The following is a 25,304-nucleotide window of genomic DNA, read 5'->3' as shown; positions in this document are numbered from 1 at the left end:
GTATTTCTAATCTGCGATACAGTGTTAAATAGTTTGTTATGACGCATGAAGCATTTAACAGGCATCAGCATGACTAAGCTAGCCATGCTGACTAATGAGCACCTATAGATAAAGTTCCCTGGACACTTCAGGCTCTCAGTCCAATGCATGCAATGATTTTATTTAGGAGTCTAAAGAAAACAATACATTTGCTGTTTAAAATAGAATTTTAACAGTTACATATTCAAAACAATAATTTGACTAAGTATAATGTTGGATACCAATGTATAAATGCTCATTGGTGCATTTAAATCTGTAACAGGCAGCCACCTCATTTTTCAGCAGCAAATACATGAGATTTTCAGCTTTTCAGAAAAGGCACTTTTTAATCATGTATAGAATTGCATGAGCTGTGTTTTCTCCTGCAGTACCTGTAATGACACATGCTGTTTAGTGTTTGAATATTTGTGTTTAGACCAGTTGCTTTCAGCGTTGAAGATACGGTGCTGGAAGCCAGCTTTATCTTGGCTACCTTGTCTGAGGCTGAAAAGGAGACGGCTTTCCAGCAGCCTCCCGGCTTTTCACAGCAGTGGGAAAGGTAAGGGTGGGCTTCAGGGGTGGGTAAAGGGAGACAGATGGCCTTAAGAGGATGAAAAATTGAAGCTTAATGTTTTCCAGCCAAGATTTAAGATGGAAAGGACATGATCTGCGCATTCTTGCAGGGTATTCATAGGCATTGTACGCATCCTGGTGCCTGTTCATAGGAAAACTGTGAACTAGGCAGGTTCAGGAATGTCTTAACATCACAGGCAGCAATAAAATGGTGCTACAGAGTGCCCTCTGTACTAGCTTCTGCTTCCCTTCATCTCTGGGGTTCTGTTGCAGTAGGAAGGGAAGATACTTGTTGAGAATCTGCTCTAAAGCCACAATGCTTTTCATCAACAGAAAATAAAGCCATTTAACAAAAACACATAAAAGCCAGTTACTAAGCTAACCTTCTCTCTCCAATCCAGCTCAAAGACACACACAGGTAAATGTGAAGAAACCTCCATGGGTAAAGGCAGCAACGCAGCAGCAGCTGCTTCCAAAAAGCCACAGTGGAATGGAAACACACCCAACACTGGGTCAGCAAAACCTCCAAGTCCTTTGGCAAAACGAGAGATAAAAAATACTGCCAGAGCCACAAGAACAGCCATGACCAAGGCAGAGGACCATGCAGCGCTGGAAGGAGAGGCAACAGTGTCTCAATATCAGAAGGTAGGGAGGCTCCTGGTCCCATTTACAGCGGAATTACCTCAGCTGAGCATTAAGTGTAGCCCGGGGTGTGTGTGTGTGTGGGGGGGGGTGTTACTACATGTTGATACTCAGCTCTGCACGTGGTGTTTCAATGGAACTGGCTTTCACAGTAGCAGAGCTGACAAAAAATGCCACTACTGTGTCTCACTGTAGCGCTGGAAATACTCACAGGTGGCAAGTGTATTTTTTTACTGACTGATACAGATTTTGAAGTGGCAAAAGCTTTAGAAATAATTAACCCTGAAATTCTGTATCACATGCAGTTTCTTACTTCTACAAATGTTGCATTTTCCAGTTTCACACCTTATTTTTTGGAGCAGTTTCCTGTAGGAAGGATGCCATCAGTCACACCTTCCACAGTTTAGCAACAGCTAGTGACACCGAAGAGGATTTTGGCAACATGGAATGCTCCCCAGTTCTCTAGTGACATGAAGTGTCTGAATCCAAAAAAATGCTCTTGAGGATTGCCTTGAAAGATAAAAATGTATTTGACATGGTAATCGTGGAGCTGTTTCTACTTTTAGGAAGAAGTGTAGTTGCAATTCTTCAGCAAGTTAGAACTGGATGGAAACTATTTGTACTCTGAGGTTGTGTGGTGAACTGCATTTCACAAATACCGATTCAGGTAGTCCAGAAAGTGGAAATCCTACGCAAATGGTAGGATTCTTTTTTTTTTTTTTTTTGCCTGGTTTTTGGTTTTGTTTTGGGGGGGCGGGGGGGGGGGTTTGCAAGACAGATACAGGAAAAGGACAAAACTCAATTCTGTACTGAGTGTTGTAGCAGTTCCTGCTCTGTCAGTGCAGGTTAAGTGTTTATTCACTGTTTATGTTAACCACCAGCACCGGTCACTCTAGAACTGTTAGCTGCTGTCACAATGTAATTAAATTTAGGTCATGATTGACTAGCTTGAGAATTGTGTGTTATGCTTTCTGTAGCTACACTGCTCTGGCTGTTCAGCTCTCCACTACCTTCTCACTGGAGAACACAAATTGCATTACCACTCCAGGCAAATTAAGCTGCTGTTGCAATGTTAATGAATGCTAGAAAAATTAACCCATCACTGCTGGCACAGCCAAACACATTACTGGTATGGAATAGCTGGTATTTTTACAGAAATGCTGCAGCACTAGCATTTCACTGAGCCTCCAGACCGGTACAGATGAGTTTTACAGTGTCATTCAAACACAGATTTGAGAATGGTGTAGGAAAGTCTAAACAAAAGCCCAACATCCCAAGTTACAGTGGCTGTGCACCTCTGAGCCACCAGTGACATCACTGCATTAACAGACAGGTTTTGCAGTCAACTTTACTTTAAAAAGCACATTTTAGTATAAATACTATATTTATTAAATATCTTTACAATTCATTTAAATGTATTTACAGAACTATTCCTGCATAAGTTATACCTCAGACATGAAATTCACATAATTGCCTCTTAGGTAAGCATAGATGATAGTCTCATTTTAACAACAACAAAAAAGCATCCTCATTAGATACAGACTCAGATTTGCTTCATTATTTCAGCTATCTTTGTAAGAAACTACTTCATACAGTCAGCTTCTACACACACAATCTGTTTTGTTGTTTCCCCCTAACCTCCCACCCCCCAGAGAAAAGTTGTCCACTACCAAGAGATGGAGATTCCACCACAAAATCCTTCACATTATTTGCCAGACCTTTGCCTCTTCCTTCTCCTTCACTCAGAACTGTCTGGTCCCAAGATCTGTTTTTTGGTATGGCTGAAAAAAACCCTTCTCCATAAACACAAAGAAAGTACATTTAGAGGGAAACTGTATGGTGCAGGTCTCCCAAAGATAGCCATAAAAGTAGCAAGGAACCACAGAGTTTTTCCAATTCACCACATCTCAGCCCTGTTTTACCCAAATAACTGGTAACACTGCTGCAGAAATCCCAGCTCCTGCCAGTCCCATGAAGTTACGTGGTTACTGGTGTAAAAAACCTTCTCCTCTTCCTTCAAATCACTGCTCCCAAACCACCAGCTCCTGATAACCAACAACAACCCTCTGCAGCAGCTGCAAGTCAGCCCGTGCTCTGCTCACGCATGCTTCCATTTCATGGAACACCCTTCTTGCATGTTCCTCTTGTGAAGAGTCACAATAATCTAATTCCTAGGAAGTGTTACTGCTTCATGCATCATTTAAAATTATTTTGATAGGCTGGGCCCTGTCATTTCCTCTTCCAAAAATCTGTTGTGCGCAGACAGCTTAAGTTCATAGGAAGAAATCAGGTTTGATATGTTTAGAGTGCACATCTTAAAAAAAACACAAAAAACCAAAAACCAAAAAACAAAAACACCAAACCCCCAAACAATCAAGCATGTGACAAAAATATCAATTCTTTATAATACAGTATTGCTTCATAAACAGATGGAAAAGCTATAAGCTTTACTGGTCTTTGGTGTGTCCGGTGAGGGCTAAACTCATGACTGGTAAATCAAAATCCAAATTTGTTCTTTATTTAAAAAAAAAATCATGATATGAGGCAAATGGCTTTGCAGATAGAACGGGTTTAGCAGAGAGCGCGAGGCTTGGCCCTGCACCCAAGCCTCTGCGCTCAGGGGGTTCCAGACCCCGGCCCAGCAGTGGCACAGCATGCACGATGCCCCGCAGGGGGTAAGCACCTTTGCTGTACTCGCCTGGCTGAGCCGCATGCGGCTCCCCATGGATGGTGCTGGGGGGGGGGGGGGGTGAGTGTGCTGAGAACAAGGGGTCAGAGTGCAACACAGCCCAGGTCTACAGGGGCATCATTTTAAGGTAAGCTCAAGGGAAATAATAATTGATCAAATCTGCTCTAATCAAGAAGCGTGAGAGTTAAATACTGGAGAATAAAATGTAAAGACACCCAGATCTGAGAGGGAAAGGCCCCTCCCAAATGCTAGAAACAAAGCCCTGTACTGCAGCGTGAATACATTCCTCCTAACGAGACAGCTAGGTACAGCTTGTTCAACTGTAAAAAACAACGAGGACTGACAGTTTGTGCAAAGTTATCCACCACTCACTGTTCCATGTATCGCAAAACTCATTAAATTTTTTCTTCATTAATATCATCCTCCCCATACCCTCACCAAAATAATATTTTGGTCAAGTTAGGGTAGTTAAGGCATTTTGACAAGTAATTACAAGGTGATTTAAAATAGATAGCTAACATTATGCCAATTTAGGAATAGCAGATAAATTACTGAAGAGCTTCCAAATTAATCACTTATTATAAATGAAATGCCTGTTACAAGCATGATGCATTGAAATATAGTAAAATGACATGTACATGGTACATGTTAAATGACCTTAAATAAAAGCTTGACATAGTTACGCAAATATACAGTACAAGTCCACAAAAATTCTTTAAACAAGTTGAGGTAACCTCAAACTTAAACAGTTTTAATACAATAAACCAGGTAGTAAAAATCTCCTTTTGAGAGCAGGTAAGATTACTTACTGACCAAGTTTAACTGCACTCACCTAAACAGCAACATTACCCGACTTTTTATATATAAAAACATGGCTTTAATTTATTTCTACATACTTTTCTACCAGCAAAAAAGTTAATGAAAAACTGACCAAAAATATATATATCTTTACATGTATCAGCTTTTTGTATGAACCTCAGGAAAGAAAAAGGAAAGCTTGCTGGAAGAAGGGGAACAAATGTGAGCTACTCTAATTCAAAAGGAAATGTCATATTGCAAAGTGGCTGTTAGATAACTGTAAACATCATTAAGGTTCATTCCGAAAACCCTAAACTTTAGTTACTGAAATGTAAGTTTTGCTGATTATTCATTAATAGTTTCCATTTCCGTACTTACTGCTGCTGCCACAGCATAAGATAAGGATCGACTGGACTTCAACTGGTGCAGCATATTCTGTTCTACACAAGCGAGAATGGCAATCATTAACACAAATTACGTTTTGTTAATGACAGAATTATCTACCAAAAGTGAAGACGTTCAGAGTTGAGGATGATGCGTTCCTTGTGCAACCTCCTGCCGTGGCATCTGCGCCACATCATCCCATGCTGGTGAGGTGGGTTAAAATGCTGAAAGGACCTCAACTTTGGCCAGCTCGGCTTTTTGAGACTGAATTTTTGTTTTAAAAATAAAAAATAAAATTAATTATCCACAGCCAAAACATCCAGATACCAGGCCCATTATGGACGAATGATCTGCAGAACTTTTTAAGATCACAGTTAAGCACCTGAAATCACAAAACACATTTGCATCCATATAACTTGAACTAAGTATGTTTTTTGAAATCTCGTACTAGAAAAGGCTCCTAGGCTGACACCATGTATGGCAAGAGCAGAATGTTTACAGCAGTTATAAACCTCCTGAAAACTGGAGCTTAGAAACACGAAACCTCAGCTATCACTGTAACAAGACTATGCTTATGAAACTGTGTTTTGTAACATACCCTTTTGATGAATAGTGAACGCTTCTAGTAAATAGATTAATATGCCCTCGCGGAGAGGTTCTACCTATTGGATCTAGTTTGAAAGATGAGAAACCAATTCTACTCTTTTGAAAGTCACATTTCAAATGCAGTAACAACGTGGGATTGATCCTCCCCCTTTTAAGGACAACGACTAAGCTCTGAAAGACATGCTTCAAGCCTTGAGCTTCTTCATTTCTTGCTGGCAGACAAAGACCAGTGTACTACAAGAGTGGTTCTTAACAAGGACTTCAGCTGCATCTCAAGACAGGCAACGAGCTCGAGAACCGGCTGCTGTGAGCAGCCGCAAAGGAAGAAAGCAATCCTGCCAGCAGGAAACCGTACATGTGAAGCTAGGAGCTCAGGGGGAACGAAATAGTCAGAAGCTGACACTCCAGGCAGATCAGTCTGTGTACTCGGCTACAATAGAAAGAAGGACGGTGATGTCATCTGGTTTTCCCCCTGTAATACAAGAAAAGTAAAATTATTTCATCCTACCACAGCGGGTCATCTTATCATCTATGATGTTCCCCCCATGCAAAGCGCTTTAGAAAATAAGTTTAAATATTCAAAACCTGTTTTGTGTAGACAAAAGAACTCTGCTTCCTCCACCTCCTTTCCAACAGGCAGCTGAAGTAGCAGTGACACCTAGCACAGCAACCGAGCACTCTCCCTTTTAAGCTGTAGTCAGACCACAAACTACTGGGAGTAGCACAGAATCCTGAATGTTGTTGTTAGCCGGCAGAGCAGAAAGCCTGATTTCTAGCAGACCGTTTATTTAACAAATGTACAAAACCCCTGACAACGCTTCGTTACGCACAAGCTGCAATAAAGCCGGTATCTTCTCAGGAATTTCTACCGTAAATCATACACGTCTTTAGCATCTTCTCCAGCACTGTATTCCCAAAAGCTACTTAACGCACTTAGTTGTCACTTTTCAAACCTCAACAGCTAGAGCAAGATACTCAAACCCTAGAGAAACGGCTTGGAGAAGAGCTATTTCGTTACGCAAGAAGGCACAGCAGCCCTCTGGGCTCGGGAGATCGGCAGTTTCATCACTGAAAGACGGAGCTTTGCAGCAACATGGAGCCCAAGCTTTACACCTATTGTCTCTACCCTGAGGAAAGACACTAAAGGGTCCTGCAGGGACTTCTGCCCTCCTGACAGAGGGATAATGAGAACATCTTTACTAGCAGAATGATACTTATTTATTAAAAGAAGAAAACGTGTTTGATAGGACTCTGGACTCTGCCAGGTGTTAGCATCCTTCTAAAGCACGGGAAGTAGAACCAACAGAGAGGACAGGGATGCTAATGGTACAAGGGTCAGAAATTTTGACCAAAATTACCTCAAACCCACTGAAGGGTGGGCAAAATCCTGGCTAAAACGCATCAATAATAGAAGACCTTAAAAAAACAAACCAAACCAAAAAAACACCCCAACACCACCCCCACCCCCCCCCCCAACCAACCACAAAAAAAAACAAACAGAAAAAGCCACCCACGCCATCGAATCCAAGGAACAAGTCAAGTACAGCTCTCTCTCCAAGAACCTGGATAACTTGTATCAGGCAGGATTCCTGGGGCAGGAGCATACATATTAGAGGAAAAAAAAAAAATTAAAAATCAGAGTGCTGTGTTCTCTGTGTTCCAGCTGCTTTCCCACAGGAGGCTTCCGACCAGCCGGGGCCTGGGATGACCTGTGTCAGGAGCTGGGGTCCTTGCCAAACCTGGTGCGCTGGCTTGGCGCTCTACTGCCAACCGCATTTCTTAACACAGTTTTCCTATCAGATTTTGCAACAACAGAACTTCACTTTGCTTAAGATTTCTCAGAGATAGCAGGAGTGGGAGGAGGAGGGTGGGGGGAAAAAAAAATAATTATCTTCTTACCTCTCACATTCAATCCATTGTCACATGCAAACTGTGCAAACGGCGACATGTAAGTGGGATCATATGCCAGCTCATGAGCTTGCTCAGCGATGCTTCTTGCAGTCTGCTGTATACTCTCATAGTTGGAGTTCTAAATGAACGAGGAAAAATGTTTATTCTTGAAAGAAAGTCCACTGGTCATTGTTTTGCTGATGCATGTCAGTTTGGAGATCCCTGACTGCCAGACATCTCTCTCACAGATTAGGGCAGTAGTTACCATTCTCTCTTCCAAACTGAACCCTCACCACCTTTCAGGCTTTGTAAATTTGGGTTAGAACTGCAAATCTGCACAACTGAGGTCCAGGCTTCTGTTCCCTACCAGCAGCTCCAAGACTTGCTTTTGGAGGACTTACAGAATTTAAAAACTTAGAAGACGAATATTCCACATAAAGAGACCTGAAGGAAACGGGTTATTTGATAGCTGTGCTAGCAGTTCACACTGAAAGACCCATCCTTCCCGCACAAAGCAGGCTCTGCTGAAGCAACTGCATTTTACCCTGAATGAGAAGTCTCTCTTCTCTGACCCTCATACCCAAACTGCCAACAGCACACTTGGGGAGACCGGGCACTTTAAAAATCACATGGGAAAAAACCCGTATTGAGCAGGCAAACTTTCTATAGACCGCAGCATTTGAGAGCCATTTTTTTTTCCCCGTTTCAGTAACTCTGCTGCTTTATTCCAAGACTTTTCTTACTCAACCCAACATAACAGGACAACCGCTGCTCTTTCGGTTTGTAACTATTTTAAAATGCCTTGTCATTTGAAGAGTCTTCCCTGCAGTCTGGGGAATTAGCAGGCATTTACATCATTAACTTCTGGCTGAACCTCACGGGGAACTTTAGTGCCTTTCCCAAACACACCGAAAGGTGGAGCTCAACTTTCTTCCACACGGGAATTCCAACCCCAGTGTGCTCCCAGGCCAACCTTACCCCCTCCCTAACCTTACCCCCTAACCAGGACAAGGAAGGGGGGAGTACAGCCGACAAGAGGTGTGAGCTGGCTACAGCATCAGCAACAGCCCTGCGGGCAGCGACCAGCCCCCCAGCCCTAGCTGTTACACCTTCAGTGCTGTCAGCACCTTTGCTAACCAGATTAAAGCCTCTGTGACAGCCTGTGCTCACATCTTCCATTTCAGACCAAATTATGCACAGGGAAGAGGGGAGAGCGATCATGGGGAATGCAGAGAGGGGGAAATAAGAGCCTGCCTGATGCACCCAGGCCTCTCAGACATGTTGTCTCTAAGGACCCAGTCTCTGTCTGACACCACCTTTCTGTTCTGTAGCTACAGGGTAAGAGCACGCAAATTTTTTTTAACACTGCACTATAATTCTACATGTTAACCCTATTTGCATTTCATAACAAAACAGTTTCCTCAGGAGGTTATACATATTGATATCTCCTAAGCACACTTTCCTTTTTGTAGGTAAATAGCCTTAAGCTAAGTGTTCTCATCCAAATTAAAATATTTTAATACATTATTTAAAAAAGAGCATTTGTGGTCACTAACTTGGAAAAAGGGCCAGGAAATTTTTTTTGCAGAACATTAAAGATTTTCAGGCGTGCACACAACCTGCAATTCTGACAGCCCATACTACTTTAGAATTACTAGTTTATAACCCTTCAGAAAAGCTTCAAATTATTTTTAGTACACAGCTCAATCCTTCAACTAACCCATGAGAGAATGCTGTATTTTTCACATATATTATCTACAACCTGCAAAGACAGATCAAATACAGTGTGTGCGAGCAGCTGGCCAAGGGCAGTGCCTGCTACTGATGATCTCCCTCTTTCCCCTCCCTCGTTAGTGACACGGGACCAGCTGCCACTCGGGACACTTATCCCTGAGCTGCTGCTTCTGGATTCAGCCCTGTGCAGAGCCAAGAGAGCGCTGTGGGGTCGGCACTCCTTCCTGCTGCTCACACCTGAAATGTCTGAAACTGGAAAGTCGCTCAAACGGCAGCGCTTTGTGTTGGATCTTTTCCATAAAATACAAAAGTTACATGCCTAAAGAGTAATGGCAGTAACTATAAGGGAGAACCAGCACAAAAGATGTGACACAGAATACACACGCTCACCTTCAGCTTTTTTAACTCCTGCAGAATCATGTAGTCAGGCATGTTGTCAAACAGTCCGTCTGTGGCAGTCAAAATAATGTCTCCCAGCTGGACATCAAAAGAGGTACTATCAGCAGCATCGGGGCTGTGAAGATTACAGATATGTTAAAAGAAAATGACCCCAGCAGCATCCGGGCTGTACAAGTTACAGATATCTTAAAGAAAAGGACCAGCTTTCACCAAGACACCAAGCAATGTCAAACCAGCACATCAACAGCTTTTGTAATTCACCACTGTTAGGTGTTTTTCTGCAAAAGAAAAGAAATAATCACTAACCGTGGAGCTTTTTTCACCAGGATGGCTTGTCAAGAAAGCTACAACAGAAGAACTGTGATTGCAAACAGGTAATGTTCCAGCTATTACACAAAGGATTTGCATTTACAATTCCCAGATGAACAACCCTGCAAACTAATCCGCTTCACAAGTGTATCTCCATGGAAACCATTAAGTAGAATGGTGGCTCAGGGCTTCCTTCTCACTCATCCTAAATATGTAAAAAAGCTATACTTGAAAGGACAATTCATAACAGGACTGGCCAAAACACTTCAGGATTCTGAATCACTTTCTAATGCAATGGAATATGAAACATGTCTGGAAATCGCCACCAGGAGACCACAGCTGGTTGGTCTACTTCTGTCTAATACATTACACAATACCAGGAGGAGAAAAATATCTGTTTTGGCCACAAATATTGCTGCAAACTCCGAGTCTCAGAAGCAGCTTAATGACAAATGCTTCACTTGTAAAGGTTCTTCAGGGGTCTTTAAAAGGGAGAAACTACTGCATGCCGTGCCATCTGGCCATGCCAATGACCAGAAGAGCTACTTTGCTCAACTGATTTGTAGCTTCAGGAAGGTTAATGGAGTTAAGATTGCCTGCCTATTCTCATATATAGCCAAATCTAACATTTAACTGGGACAACAAATGAAATTAAAAAAAAGTACTGGAGAAGCATTTAGACAACACGCATGAGTACTAATTAACGTCAAGAACAGTGCAGAAACTAGCCAGAAAGCTATAATCATGATTCAGAATTGAAGTGTGGGAGCTCATTTATCTTGTGCTTTCTTTATTATGTGATGACTCAGATTGCTTTGCTTTCCTGACTTCCACTGGACATTATCAATTATCCTTCTGCTTTTTGGTTTTTGTTTTCCCATGGATGACACAGAATCTCAGAAAAATTAAGATTTTTACTGCTCTGGAATTCCAATCAATCATTTAATTTTAGTCTAATTAAAAGGTTAAATTAGTTAAGGGTTCTAATTTCAGAGTTCTACCCTAGCTTCCTCTCTGTAGTCTTATGATGAAGTAATAAAAACACATGCAAGAATGGTCAAGAGTTTCAACAACTTAACCAACATTTTCAAGAAGAGCTATTTTGGCATTAAAATCATAACCATTACTGCGTTGGCTGTAGTATTTCATAGAATCACAGAATCATTCAGATTGGACAAGACCCTTAGGATCATGGAGTCCAAGCCTATCAAAAACTTCACGTGCCTACTGCACTCCCTGCAGACTATGGTCACTCTTCGAAGAGCCACTTATCTTCCTGTATTCAGATGAGGGATATCACTTTAATAAGTGTATAACCATTATTTGAGGGCTGTATTTTAATACTTATTTGAAAGCTGGTTTTGGGGGTTGTTTTTAATTTCATATGACTGGCAAGGCTTCACAAAGTCAGAGGATGCATCAGCCTGACATTCTTAGGGGAAGACACAAGTACAAGTCTGCCTTTGAAACAACTCATTTCTGCGAACAGATTGTCCTTTCCCTAAAACTCTTGTTTCCCAGCTTGGTGTTCTGCCAACCAGTTTTTTTGCTCGTTTTGGTCAAATACAATATGCCACGGGAAACACAGCTATTTGGAAACACGAGTTAAGTGTCACATGTCCCTCTGCTCTATTCTTCAAGTACTCGCTACCTTGCTGCCAAGATATCTAAATTAGCGTACTCCAAACCAGTCCCAAGAGAGTACAGACAGGGACTGGGAATGAAAGCTGCTGGTAAGACAAGCCACTCACGCAAGACGACCAGCGCATATACCAGCTCCAGGCTTATTACAGCAGCTTTACTGAGTTACATCTTTCCACAGATCAGAACACGCCGAGTGCATGCCACAGACTAAGGGGATATGCCGTCATGAATGAATAATCATTAGCCCAATAAATTCAGACTGGGCAACGGTGGACAAAGTTTGTCAAGTACAAGGTGAGAAATGTTCACGTTACCTAAAGACAGGAGGGGGGACAGGTATAAGACCCTTTGGTTGGATAAATGCCTAAATCCCACGTGCTACGCTGTGCTATACAATGAGCACTGCAGCAGCAAAACTGCAACCTTTTGGGAGCTGATCACATATACAGATTAAAAATTTAAGTTCCTTTCCCACCTTACCTGTCACTTAAGACAACCCCTTCTGCTTCTGGTGGAGCTATTGACAGCTGGAACGGAGTGTTGAAGTAATGCTGCTGCTCATCAGATCGATGTACTACTTCTCCTCCTCTGACTACCAAAAATCCAGAATCTCCCAAGTTGGCTGTATGTAAACGATGACTTGTTCTGTCCAGAACTACTATACAAGCAGTACTGCTTCCTGGAAAAGGAATACGGTAACTGGAGTTAGCCTTAGAGAAATTGCTTGCTCTTCCATCCATTTGATTCATAGTCAATTTTTCAAAGCTTACAAATCAGAGGAAGTGGAAATAGTAACACCAAAATTAATATACACTGAAGGTAGCAAAATGCTAGAAACTTTGCAACACAAACTATGATTTTTGTACAGAACTCACTTTTCCTGCTTTGATTTTGGTAAACACATTATGCTGACAAATACCTGTTTTGTTCCACTTTATTTACAGTTTTCCATCCCACCGTATGTCAGCACATTCTGCTATAGGACTGGATTTACAGAAGTCACATAAAATACTGAAATTCCAAAATCATTGAGATAATAGAATTCTAGTAGCATCCATACAATGCTAGGTGCTCTCCACACAGTTTCACTCATCAGCTGTAAATAAACCATGTTAAGTAAAGAACTGCTTGCAATTAAGTATTAGGTAATATTGCATTACTCTCGTCAGAGCATTAGAACGCTTTTCTTTATCATATGGCTCTGTAGAGCTATCTTTCTATTTTAAAAAGTAATAATCCTGTCCCATCTTCAGGATACTAACTTCACAAGTTTAAAGAAAACATGTTTCAGAGACAAATACTATTCCAAGTTAAAGACAGACAGAACAGAAACATATCTACTTGTGAACCATGCTCAGAACTATCCCAGCTGTGCTTGAGGGCACTTAGGCATTCTTGATTCACTCGCTAAGCAGTAGCCACCAACTGTGCTTGGTTGCAAGCCACAAAAATAACTGTCCTGCAAAGATACCCACCCACAGACTAAGCCCCTCACAGCAAACGGCAATCACTTCGTTCCTGCGAATAGGACAGCACATCAGGAACTTTCATTGCTGAAGAGGGTGAAATACAGCTAAAGCATTTCTTCCTGCCTCTAACGTTAAGTCCCTATATCACTGGCTGGTGAACAACCTTTATCTCCTATCCTAAGGTTCTTCCAGTAGGAGCTTCCAAGCACAGCTACATGTTGGACAGACCACAAGCTTGCAAAAGCTAAGCTTACAGTCAGGCCTGCTGGTGCAGAAGTCCAGCTGGCTCTAGGCATCACCTATTCCAGATGCTTCCCCTTCCCAATATAGGGAGTTCCCTGCAATACGCTTGTACTGAATTTGTCCTCTAGTGGATCTACAGGACCTTCTCCACTCTTACTGTATGGTAAGTCAAAGCAGTATCTTAGGAAAAAAATCAGATTTTATATGTGACAGCATCCAAGATATTTAAACACTATTCTTGTATTGCAGAACTAAATGGGACAGTTTCCTCCCATTTCAGTTTTGCTCCAAAACACTTGCTAGATGCAATTGTGATGAACCAAGTATCAAGACCTGAAGCACAACAGCAGGGAAAACTTATTGCCTAATGAATCCTCCTTAATGAAGTCCTCTCCCTTCACTTTATTTTAAATAAACTCCAAATGCTCACTGCTGTGGTAATTCCAGGGGTTTATTTCTACTTCTAAAAACACTGTTCTCTGTTGAAGGAGAAACACTAAGGATCATTAGTTTCAAATTCTAACTCTATTAGCAGAGTGTAACTAGGAGGCCATGTGTGGAATGCAGATCTTGTGACTCAGCATATGCTGCTTTTCAGAATTCAAAAGGTCAAGCCACGCAGGGCTGCCTGTGTCTACAAAGCTGTTGTGAGAGCTCTCACCAGTGGCCCACTTTGTAGATCACTTACAGCTACATCTGCTTTGCACAAATAAGCACTATTAAACATGCAAAATCCTAATGTAATTAACGGCCACTGCTATTTTAGTGATACTTAAGGTCACGTCTGAGGTTCAAACCTATTCTTTCAGCATATAATGCAAGAACATCTGTTCCAAAGCTCAGCAGACAAGTTAAATATAGCTTACACAGCACTCTTCTGGCATAGAAGTTTAAGGTCAGGTGAGAAGCATGCATAGCATGCAGGGTAACACTTTCTTGGTGCGTAAGAGGTCACATGCCCTTTAAAAAAGTACTCTGCTTTCAAGGTTGTCAGCTGAGGCCAAGCATTGCCTCTCGTATCTGCTCACCACTCCCAGGGCAGCTGGATGCCCTGTCTAAAATCAAGTTTGACACAAGATATGCTAAGCATCTACTTTAGTTTCCTTTAAAAAAAAAAAAAATCTGCAATGACACACACACACACCCTGCCCAATAATTATAAAAATAATATAAGGTACCAGTGATAGTATGATACAAACTACTTCAATCAACCAATTAGGTTAAAGTTCATTGGACATAAAAGGCAAGAGGAGCAGTAAGGGATGGAACGAGCAGAACTGCATCCAGCTATCGTCAGAAAATGTTTTTGCTCACATAGCTTAAGCAAAAAGCCACAATCAGCCATTAGGAGTTTCCATCAGAGAACAGTTATTTATACATGTGTCACAGAGAGCATGAGCGCACATGCCATAGCGTGTTCTACTGCAGAACTCATTTTTGCAAATTCTTTGCAAGCACTGGTAAATTACCACCCTTCACACATAAAGGCTGTTTGCCTTTTATTTTGTTATATACATATATGTGTACACACACACACTCACTCAAACACACACAATAAGGATGCTACCAAGACAACTACATTTCTATGGGGTTTTGGTTAATTAAGAGAAGATAACCGCCTGCAAATTTGTTGTAGAAGCTGGCAATAGATTTAAGCAACCTTGGCTAAGTATATGTCTAGGTAACAGACAACACAGACCCAGTCTATACATTTTTGCTCTCTTACCAAGCAAAGGTACTTTGTTCTGCAGCAGCTCACAATAACCTGCGGTGAGAATCCCAACAGGATTACTTGGTACAAACCGTCCTTCTTTTACTAAACGTTCACATGTTCGCATTAGAGTCCCTGAGAACTGAGAAGGGTCAACCCCATAGTCTCTCCAGCCACCTACACCATCTGCTACCCCTAGAAGAAAACAGAAAACAAGAGTTATACGAACAGAAATGGTTTCCAAAACAAGGGGGTTTATTTTTGACATCACTTAAAAGATATTCAGCAACTAAAAAGTAGGATATAGCATCTGCTTGAAAAGCATTTTTGATTAAGGAAAAAAAAAATCTAAGCATTTGTAAGGTAACTTCTGACATCAGCTCCTGAATGAATCTCTAAGTATAATCTGAATTTCTGAAAAGAGGGTAAAAGTCTACTACCGAGGACTCTGTGAGGAGGACAACTTCACTAGAGAACAAGAAAGGAGGGATTTGAGGGAGAAAGGGGTTCAACCACATTAACCTTTGACTGGCCCATTAAAAAGGAAGAATTTTTATTATTTTTAAATACGATGGCTGTTAAGATTTTAACTAGTATAGAAATTACAAAGAAACTCTTCCCACTATTCAGTGGCCGAAGTCTTCTTTCTCAAGCTCCCTGCTCATATTAAGGCTAACACTTTCTATCTGATAAAGTTTTAAAATGAAAATTTAGTTTCTACAGAAAGTGTGTTCAAAAAAAAACATGTAACCAACACAATGCTGGGGCCTACCCCTTCCAAGGGCTGTGGCTTACAGCTGCAGCCAAGCAAGAGAATGAAACCTGATGACAATCCAGTCAATTTTCAGTCATTCAAAACAACCTAGATACAAGAAAACCAGACCAGGTCCACCAAAGCTTGGGAAGCTTCTGAGCAACCATAGAGGCAAACAGCAAAGATGCACATAGAAAAGGGAGGTGGTTAGAGGGAGACGGGCAGCCGAAGCAATACTCTGCCAGCCATCTGGCTGAAGTGTTTTGAACTTCCTCACCTGGCCTCAAAGATAGAAGTAAAATACTGTCTGAAGGTATTGTTTACCAGATAAAACTATTTCTACTTGGAAATTGTTCCAAAAATTTTTGATCCTCAGCATGTGAGGGACTAACCATTTCAAGCACAAGCTTCTGTAACATAATAAAGCTAAAACAACATTCGTGATAAAAGCACAACGAGCCAATTTCACAAGCCCAGACTGTGCTGAAGAACAGCAGTCTCCTTGGAAAAATTGCCACTTAGCAAACGCACAAAAATTTGACCGAGAAGGTAAGTTTGCCTCATCTACAAATGCCCTTCACATCAGACACCATCTGAAACTGAGACGGAAGGTTCAGAGCCGACCTTGGCACGAACTATAATCTGACAGGAGGTTATAGCCAGATTCTGAGCAGCCTATCAACATTAATCAGATTTCTCCCAAAAATAGTGCACAACCTTTTAGACACCTGCTTTGTCCCTTTGCTTTCTTAGAAGAAAGTTAGAGAAATGCAGATCCTCGTATCCCCCTCTTCACACCAGACCTTGGGAAGAAGCTACTGCAAAAGCAACCCTGGCATTCTCAGAAACCCCTTTTCTGGTTTCTTCAAGAGCAAACTAATCCTCTCTTTACAGGTCACGCAACTCCAGGTTAATATTGGATTAACCCTTTGCTTTCCGCTGCCAGGCAGGCAAGTCTAGAATAAGAGATCATGGAAAAGTTCTAGATCTAGAACTTGAAACACAAACTAAGCTTCAGTTCAGATGATGGTTCTTGCTTTACATGATGTTACCAGGCAAGACTGTTTTTTCCCTTGAAGATGAGCACAATCCAGATGTACCTTTGCTAGCTGAATACAGCATTGCTTCACTGACAACAGGGTTAATGCAATGGAAACACAATGTTTGACAAGTACTGTCCAAAGATTTTGGCTCCCAAGGTGGTTACAAAACAAGCTCAGCAGAAGTTACAGAGTTCCCTCAAGCGACCAGTAAGCTGTTTTTGCACTAGTTTTCTTGGGAAATATTAAACAGAAACACTACAGCATTATCACCGAGTACAAGAAAGCCACCACAGCAAGCACCTGATAAGGTTAATTATCAAAACCTACTTCAATATTTAAAGCAAAAATAAAAGAGTATACCACCCGATTTTTCTTCGCTCATTTCTTACTCCAGGCAGGAAATCTGAATCCGTGATCATGGCAGCACACTTCATACTCCATCTTGAGCCATGAAATGGCTTTGTCTGCCTTCCTGTCTGCTTTTTGCAAGCTATAAACAGCTTCAAGTACATTCTGCCAGTGCCTTCCAAAACAATCACACTCTAGACTGTCCACACATACACAGGTCCTCCACCTTAGCTTTGTACCAGACTTAAGAGAAGAGCTCGTCTGCTTAAGAATCAAGACAGCTGTACATTCCTTCTCCATCACTGGCACAGAAGCAAACAGGACCATCCCGTTCGTGAGCAGGCCCCGGCATTCACTTTCACTGCAACACCTCCATGACACCTCACCAGCTCATCAACCCGTGTGCCACTGCTCATATCTATTTCTTGTCCTTGCCCAAAATGGACAAAGTGGGTTTTTTTGCAAAGGTTTGTTGAGTTGGGGTTTTTTTCCCCTCCCCTCTCTTTTTCTTTCTTTTTTTTAAGCTGTATCTCTTAAAGATGATAGGTAAGTTCATTTAAGCTAAATGACCTTGTTAGCTCCCAAAGCATGGCTCACGGACACTGCCAGAGCAATCAAATGCTTCCTCCTGCTCCAGCATGCCAGGAATTACTGCAGCCACCCAGATCAATGGCAGCACCCAGGCAAAGCACATTCAAGAAGCTCTGTACTACACAGTGCCACCACCTAGGAAATATCCACATTTATTGTTTTTGTCTTAAAAGAGGATTTTTACATTCCCTAGGATCTTTAGCCATCCTGTTCTACCTTCGGCATGGTTTTAAAATAAAAACAGTATCTTTACATTCTACATTCTCAACAAAAACCAAACAGTTTTATGGGAAAGGAATATGTGACTTTTAAACAGACTGAATAAACCACTACTGAACCCGATGACATGTAAATGGGAACAAAGTTTAAGAAAACTTTGTGATGTTTGGCATACAGCAAACAAGGAGCAAAATGATTTGTGAGACATTTCAAACCCCAGAAGTAGCAAAACCTGAAAACTCAACTCATAAAAATGGACTAGGTTTTATGTAATAGCACATTTCCCCTTTGTCACTAAAGGAAAACTCAAAGGTACTGCTACTGGCAACATCCCTGCCAAGGAATAATGCCAAGCTCTATTGATTTATATTATCTTTGTTGTCATCTAAGGCAAAAAAAACCCGTGAATATTCAAAACAACTACTGTTTTAACAAGCAAAAAGATTACTCAGGTTTTCATTTTCTTACTTTTCACCGTAACACACTAAATATTGTCTTCCAGTATCCACCATTTAACTTAAAATAACCATCTTACAAAACAGGAATCACAGGGTATTTAAGACAAACTGCATGGCTCAGAAGAGTTGCTGAAATTGAACCGTACTCAATCGTTGATTTTTTTCCTAAGCTATTCAGTAAATGAGAAAATTTAATAGCAAGAACATTTCTTTGAATATTCCTTGTTCAAGCCTATGCAGAAATTACACAAATGTCCGCGTGACACTGTGAAATGCCTGCGGCTGGACGAACCACCACTGTAAATAAAGTAATTGAAAATTTCACAATAAATTACTTCAAAAGAATAATAGCTTCTCAAGTATTTAACCATATTACGGAGATCTTTCAGAATCTTTGAGAGTTAACAGTCCACTACATCGCCTTCTGCTGGAAAATACACAAATACTACTGCCAGATTAAATACTTGCTGCATGTGTCAGTCCAAAAACTGGCTCTTTCTAACTTCTTAGAAGATTCAGTGTATCAAGATGTCTCTGAGTGAGCTGTAAGGAAGTTTTAAGACAAAGCACGAGTGACTGATGGTGCAGCACTGAAACTGAGCAAGTGAAGATAGTGGCACTGAAACTTGTTAGAAGTTTATTGCAAAATTCTGAAAGCACCTGGGATAAAATGACAGTTGAAATGCAAACGCAAAGTTGTTCTGACTGTGAACACATAAGGTTAACTGCAGAAGCCCAGTTAACAGCCCACCAGTGCCAAGACTGGTAAATATGTGATTATCACCACACACTTTTGTAGGGCAGATCCAGATGTTTTACCTACTTCAGAGCAAACAGGAACTAAACAGGCTTAAAGTTCAGAACAAAACAACAGTATTAATCAAACGCTGTTTAAAATAAATAGTATTATGAGTGGAAGTTCTGACAAAATAACCTGCCCACGGTCAGAGCCCAAACGTATGACCCTGTCCCAAAAATCTCTTGAAAGATGGATACTTTCAAACGTTGTGTCAGCCGAGAACAATAATCACACACAGAAGCATCGGGCAGGCACGAGCGTGCCAGCAGGAATTGCTTTTGCATACGACCACAATTAACCTGCTGAGACATTCCACACATCCTACTGAACTTTCAATTTCTTTACCTGAAGTAGCAATGAATCACTGATAAAAGAACATCAAAAGGATGTATTTGCAACTGAATTTTTTTTTTGCATCAAATACAGAAGGCTACAATGGTAACAAAGTGCTATCAGTGGCATTACACGCGTTTGAAATACAGCACCTAGTATCCATCAACATACCAGAACTGAAATAAACTGATAAGATTTCTTGTTTTATCAGCAATGAGATAAATCACACACCTAGGTATGTTCTCCATCCAAAGCAAGTCACATGCTCAAAGCCAGCACTAACTCTTCCAGCAGCTTCACCGGCAGCGGGTACGGGATGACAACGGTATAACCAAATGGTGTCTATGCCCCCGCGCCCCAGGTTCTGGCAAAGAAATAGCCTTGTTAAATACAAATCTCTAAAGGCAGATTGTGTGTGACTGATGACTAGTTACAAAAGGAAAGGTTACTTACTCACACTGTGCATTTTAGAAGTTCAGAAGAAAACCTTAAACTACCCTTGCATGAAACAGAAAGGTACTGAAGAGTAACTGGCTAAGTGATTGTAAGGAACAAAAAGCAAGAGGCAAAGTGAGCGATGATGTCTTAAGAACAAACTGAAGGAGGAACAAGGAAGTCAAAACATTAAATTGTGCATCTATTTCCCAGAAAAAGCAGCACTTCCATCTTCCCCCCCCCCCCCCAATACACTGTTGTTCCTGAAACAGGTTTTTACCACCAGGTAGATCTCTTACCCATTTTATTTAAGTATTTAAGCCTCAGAAATAGCTCAGTGGATTTGGGGAGCTACAGGAGAATGCTAAACTATCATTTATTTCTGCAAGTTTTGTAAAAACCTCCCCACATAGTTGTCACTATTTGATCTCTCAAGGTGTTGAGCAACCGAGGAACTTGTTTTCGTAGCTGGACTGCTACTGGTGGTTGGCACTTCAATGATGAAAAGGGGTAGGTACCGTGGGCAGACATCAGCCCAGCTGCACTGAAATTACTTACAGCCTGAAACATCTCAGGCTCACAACATTAATAGTGTGGATGAACCAAAGTAAACAGCGGGAGATTTCTGCAACATTTCCTGCGACATAGGTATGATTACAGCCTCACCTACTGTATTGTGTTCAGCTTTGTTTATTTCCTTCTGTGATTTGACAGAACCTGCTTTTCGCTCAAGCCAAGATCTGCATGAGTGGAAAACTGTCCACTACCACCAAGTATCAACAGCACTCAAAATTAAAGTAAGTGTTGAACTGCAAATTCTGATCAGAATATGTAGCGTGCAATGCCCTTGCAGGAACTGTGGTAAAGAATAATAAGATTTAAGTTTCATTCTCAGAAAGGGAGCTACCACATTTCTAAGAGGTTACACTCAATGCTACTTCAGAACAGCTCTGCTGACATTGGGATTAGTTGTATTGACAAGACTGTCAGTGAACAGGATTGTTAATGTTTCTCAGTCTGTAGTTTCTCCACAAACAACAGTACTGATGCTCCCATGTTAAAAAGAAAATTTCATTTGGTCTATTACAAGCTAAGATACATACATGATTTTTTTTCTTAACTGCTTACTCCCTCTAACAGGTCCAGAGTTGCCCCAGTGGAGTAGGTGAAAGGCTACTCTGAAGCAAGCAAACAACTTGCTTCCTTCAGCGTGATCAATTGTGATAAGGCAGCAATCTCTTTAACAGGTATGATACCAAATAAACCACTTCACATAGTCTTAATTGACCTTCAGGCATCAAAGTAAGAATCCCTTCCTCCTCTACAGTTGCCAGAACAACCTTGACATTTCATCTGCAAATCCTTTTAGGTTTGGTAGCTTACTTCCCTTGATGACAGCGAGACTAACAATATTTCAGGGGCTTTGTCACTCTGGACTTCTACGTACCTCCTATGTAGGCTGCTGAGAAACAATTTTCAAATAAAGTGCAATTCCTTTCAGTCCCTGCTCCCCCCTACCCCCAGGGAGTTGGGAGGGGGATTAAAAAAAAATAATCAAGATTTGCAGCAGATAGAACAGTTGCCAAATTTTAAACTTTGCAGTGGACAAACAGTACCCTGCTGCCAGACAGTTTTTTCCTACTACTGCTGGGGGACAGAAATAGTTTGGAAGACTAGTCAAGTCACACTGGTTACACCCAAAGTTCTACCCAGCACAGACATTGTATAAGTGATGCTGTCACGGGATGCGCATTGGTTGCTGCAATGTTTCAATTATGAGTCACACAACAGCTTGGAAAATCCATAAAAAACTAGCAAAGACATCAGAAGCCTGATAAGGCAGAAAAAAAGCAAGAAAAGGCAGATCCTACCAAAAGAAAAAAAAAATCACTAGCATGAGACATCTCAATTTATAAACAAGCTTCAATGTTTACTTTTGTTAGATCAGTGCTTATGTAAAAGTGTTTAAGTTGATTTTTAAGATTTGCGTTTTGCTCCCCATGCACTAAAAATTCTTGCATGCTAAGCAGGAAAAAACAAGTGTCAAGTTTCTGAAGAGTTTTGGGTTTTAGCTTTGAAAAAACAGTATTTCTGTCCTCAAAAGCTACACAGGCATGCCTTCAGATACAAAGTAGTACACAACATCTACCAAGTGTCAAGAAGATATTAGATTATTCTGAGGATCTGGACAACCAAGGCACTGACAGTGAACATACAGAAAGGTACAATATGGTACAAGCAGCAGCAAAAAGGAAACACAGGCCAGAATTATAAAGCTCCAGAGATTAGTATTAGTAGTAAAGCCATTTCCTTTTCCTCAGAGTGATCCCAAAGGAAACACTCTGGTTTCTCTCTGTGTTTAGGATGGGAAGAAAACATGCAAATTTAACAGATGAATCCCTGGGGTTTTGTCTTATTTTTACTTTTGTCTGGGATGTAAGCACAGCAGTAACAGGCCTTGTCAAGCCTTTAATAATGAAGGGAGGACTGGAAATAACATGAATCCTCATAAGCATTCTGTTGATCTTACACTATGAAAGGATAAAGCACAGACTAGAAGACACTGTTAAATTTTAGCCGTTAGACTATACAGTATACATGTAACAAAAGCAGTGTTTAGCATTTTCGTATTTGCTATAAACATGCTGCCTAGTCAACTTTTGTTTGACCTAAGAAATGAATCCCCAAGCACTCATGCCAAATGGCTGGGAGTAGCTCTTTCACTGTTACACCACACCCATATCCATCCCACACAGGCATGCTTTCCATATATTGGTTCTAGAAAAGACTGGCATGGAAGAATTTTCAATTAATGATCTGGCATGGCTTTGTCACTGATGACTACTAGGGCAGAGTAACTAAGTGATATGCTTTAAATCTACTGTTGTCTAAAAGCGCCCTTACTGCATGTTGTGTTCACTTTAGCTGAAACCACATGAGCCTCTTCACTACTAACTGAAAAATTAAGCTTGAACAGGAACAGCTCAGCTCAGCCAGTTTTGCTGAGGTGCAGAGCTGGGCAGGTATTGAGCTAGTACAAAACTTAAGAGGCTCTTTAAAAAAAAAAAATCATTCAGGAACCTCTGATTTGTGGTAAGAGCAGGAGCAACTGAGGGCTGGAAAACACCAGTGCTGAAACTTTCTGCAGCAGTGTAGAAGAGCTGGTTGAGAAACAGAGGGCAAAGAGATGATTATAGTAGCAGAAACAAGGAAAAAACTACTGTGTCTGTAAACCTAAGAACACAGATGAAGAAAAAGCATGGAGTTAGACCACAACAAAACCCACCAAGAACGTCACTGTTTGCAGAACGTACAGTGATCTTGCTTTTTGGTATGTATATTAGAAAAGCAATGAAGAGCTAACATGAAAATAGCTTTACAGGGGGAAAAAAAAAGCATCAACACCAACTGCTTTTCTATTTAAATTATTTTCTTCTTCGTACTTAAGACATCCTGATCTGAAGCCTTCTTTGCTGTCTGATCCTTAAGCAGAGTTATAATTCTGTTTGTTTTCAAGTTGCCATGAAAATTAATGCAAAGATCAACTTGGAAATGCAATTCTCTGTTGATTCCAGCAGGAAGACAAGCCAAGCTGTAAGTCCACAGATGGCAATTACCAAATACGGCCAAAAAACCCTAAACATGATCAAATGCGTCTAAATCTACCTGCCTCCCCATGCAAAGACTCCACCTATAAGTAAAGGAGATTCTGCATTTCTCTTATGGGCAAACACTGATTGCTCATTTTTTTATCAGTGCTGGCCTGGTACGAACTTTAAGAGGCAGCCAGCCTTAGTCACATGTTACAAGTAAGGTCGTCCAACAGCTAATTCTAACAGAAAAAAGTTTCTCTGGAACAGGCACAACAAAAAGGGTGCAGAGTATCTAAAACACATCGACCGATTTTCCACACCTTGAAAGCAGGAGCATCACCCTTAGAGTAACAGTTCCCTTGAGAATAATCAGCAATAACTGTTACCTAGCACCAAGCTACAGCTTCCCAAAAAACTATCTCAGCTATATTAAACGACAACCAAGTTACAATGACAGCACCGAGTTGTGAAGAATCACCAAGCACCGTCACACCGTGAGATACTGCAGTGCAATCCCACCAGCTTTAAAGTAAAAAAAAAAAAAAAAAAGGGCAGAGGGAGGAAGCTTTTCTTTTTTTTTTTTCCTTAAATGTCAAAGTTGTGGTGAAAATTTCCTTCTGTCAGCTGCTTGAAAACTAAGTTTTGCAGAGTGTCCGTCAGCCAAATTCAACCTCGACTACAGAGGAAAAAGGTCAGGCACTGTCAAAAGCAATGCTGCTCACAAACTGGAGATGCCATTGATTATCTATAATTATTCACTACTTCTAAAAATCTGAACACTTGAGGTTCATTTCGCACATGAATCCGCAGCAGAGAGCGTCACCAGGGTAGAACCAACCCTGAAATTGGAAGTTTGACATTTGAAACCGGCCTCAATGTCACTTTGCCTTTCACTTGACAAGGACACAGCACGCGCCGAGACCGGGAAGTGTCCCTTTCCATCACCTTTTTCTGTGGAAATGCAGCACACAGACAGGGGGCTCGGTTAGGTTTTAAAACGATGCAGAAAGCGACCTACAGGAGCCAGGCCTCGGGGGCACCCACAGGTGAGGCAGGGCTGGGCCCCGGCCCCCACACACCGCCCCAGCCCGGCGTAGCGGGGGGGGGGGTGTCGTAGGGCAGCAAGGGGATTCCTTTGGAAAGGGAATAAAAGAAAATAAAGGGGGAGAGCCCTCGGAGCTGGCATTCACCGGCGGAACCGGCTCCTTTGTCTGCGGCCGCGGGCAGGGCCCCGGCAGCGCTCACTCACCCAGCACATCTGCCGACCGGTGCCGGGCCACGAAGCAGGCGTCGTCCCCATAGCACATGCCTTTCTTGAGGATGCCCTTGCGGAAATCTTTGCCGAAGCCACAGCTGGCTGTCACCAAGCTGTAGTCGCGGGAGTCCGTCTGCGAGAGGCCGCCCAGGACTGCCCGGGCCACCAGCCTGCCATAGGAGAGCACCGAGAACATGGCGTGGGGCGCCCAGCAGCCCAGCGCCAGGAACGCGGGGAGCCACCGGCGCAGCCGCCTCCTGACCTGCGAGCGCCCGCCGCAGGGCGCCAGCCTTCCCCTGCCCGCCGGCCGGCTCGCCTCAGCCCCAGCCCCGCCGGGCCGCGCTGCCCCTCCTCGGCCCGGCCCCTC

At 41.8% G+C, this 25,304-nt stretch overlaps 2 protein-coding genes across 10 annotated transcripts in view; one reads left to right on the top strand and one right to left on the bottom strand.

Annotated features, from left to right (window-relative positions):
• The window catches only part of RAD9B (RAD9 checkpoint clamp component B), a 9,704-nt gene extending 7,516 nt beyond the window's left edge, over positions 1-2,188 (top strand). For all 8 annotated transcript variants that reach the window (XM_055795924.1, XM_055795930.1, XM_055795926.1 and 5 more), the window contains 3 exons: positions 455-577; positions 993-1,236; positions 1,571-2,188. In XM_055795924.1, the coding sequence (XP_055651899.1) occupies positions 455-577; positions 993-1,236; positions 1,571-1,699 (496 nt within the window). In that variant the 3' untranslated portion in view covers positions 1,700-2,188. The remainder of the gene's footprint in view (positions 1-454; positions 578-992; positions 1,237-1,570) is intronic.
• On the bottom strand, positions 1,989-25,304 carry PPTC7 (protein phosphatase targeting COQ7). Of its 2 annotated transcripts, XM_027787032.2 has the most exons (7): positions 24,932-25,126; positions 19,886-20,018; positions 15,125-15,304; positions 12,167-12,365; positions 9,725-9,848; positions 7,610-7,739; positions 1,989-6,182 (listed from the first exon to the last, which is right to left on the bottom strand). In XM_027787032.2, the coding sequence occupies exons 1-7, from the start codon at positions 24,980-24,982 to the stop codon at positions 6,124-6,126; spliced, it is 876 nt and encodes a 291-aa protein (XP_027642833.1). In that variant the 5' UTR covers positions 24,983-25,126; the 3' UTR covers positions 1,989-6,123. The 2 variants fall into 2 exon arrangements, with proteins under 2 accessions (XP_027642833.1, XP_055651907.1); XM_055795932.1 differs by lacking the exon at positions 19,886-20,018 and having other exon boundaries at positions 24,932-25,304.

This window comes from Falco peregrinus, chromosome 2, assembly GCF_023634155.1.
Source record: "Falco peregrinus isolate bFalPer1 chromosome 2, bFalPer1.pri, whole genome shotgun sequence".
Taxonomy (NCBI): Eukaryota; Metazoa; Chordata; class Aves; order Falconiformes; family Falconidae; genus Falco; species Falco peregrinus.
The sequence above is the reverse complement of the archived record's forward strand: the minus strand, read 5'-3'. Positions and strand labels throughout refer to the sequence as shown.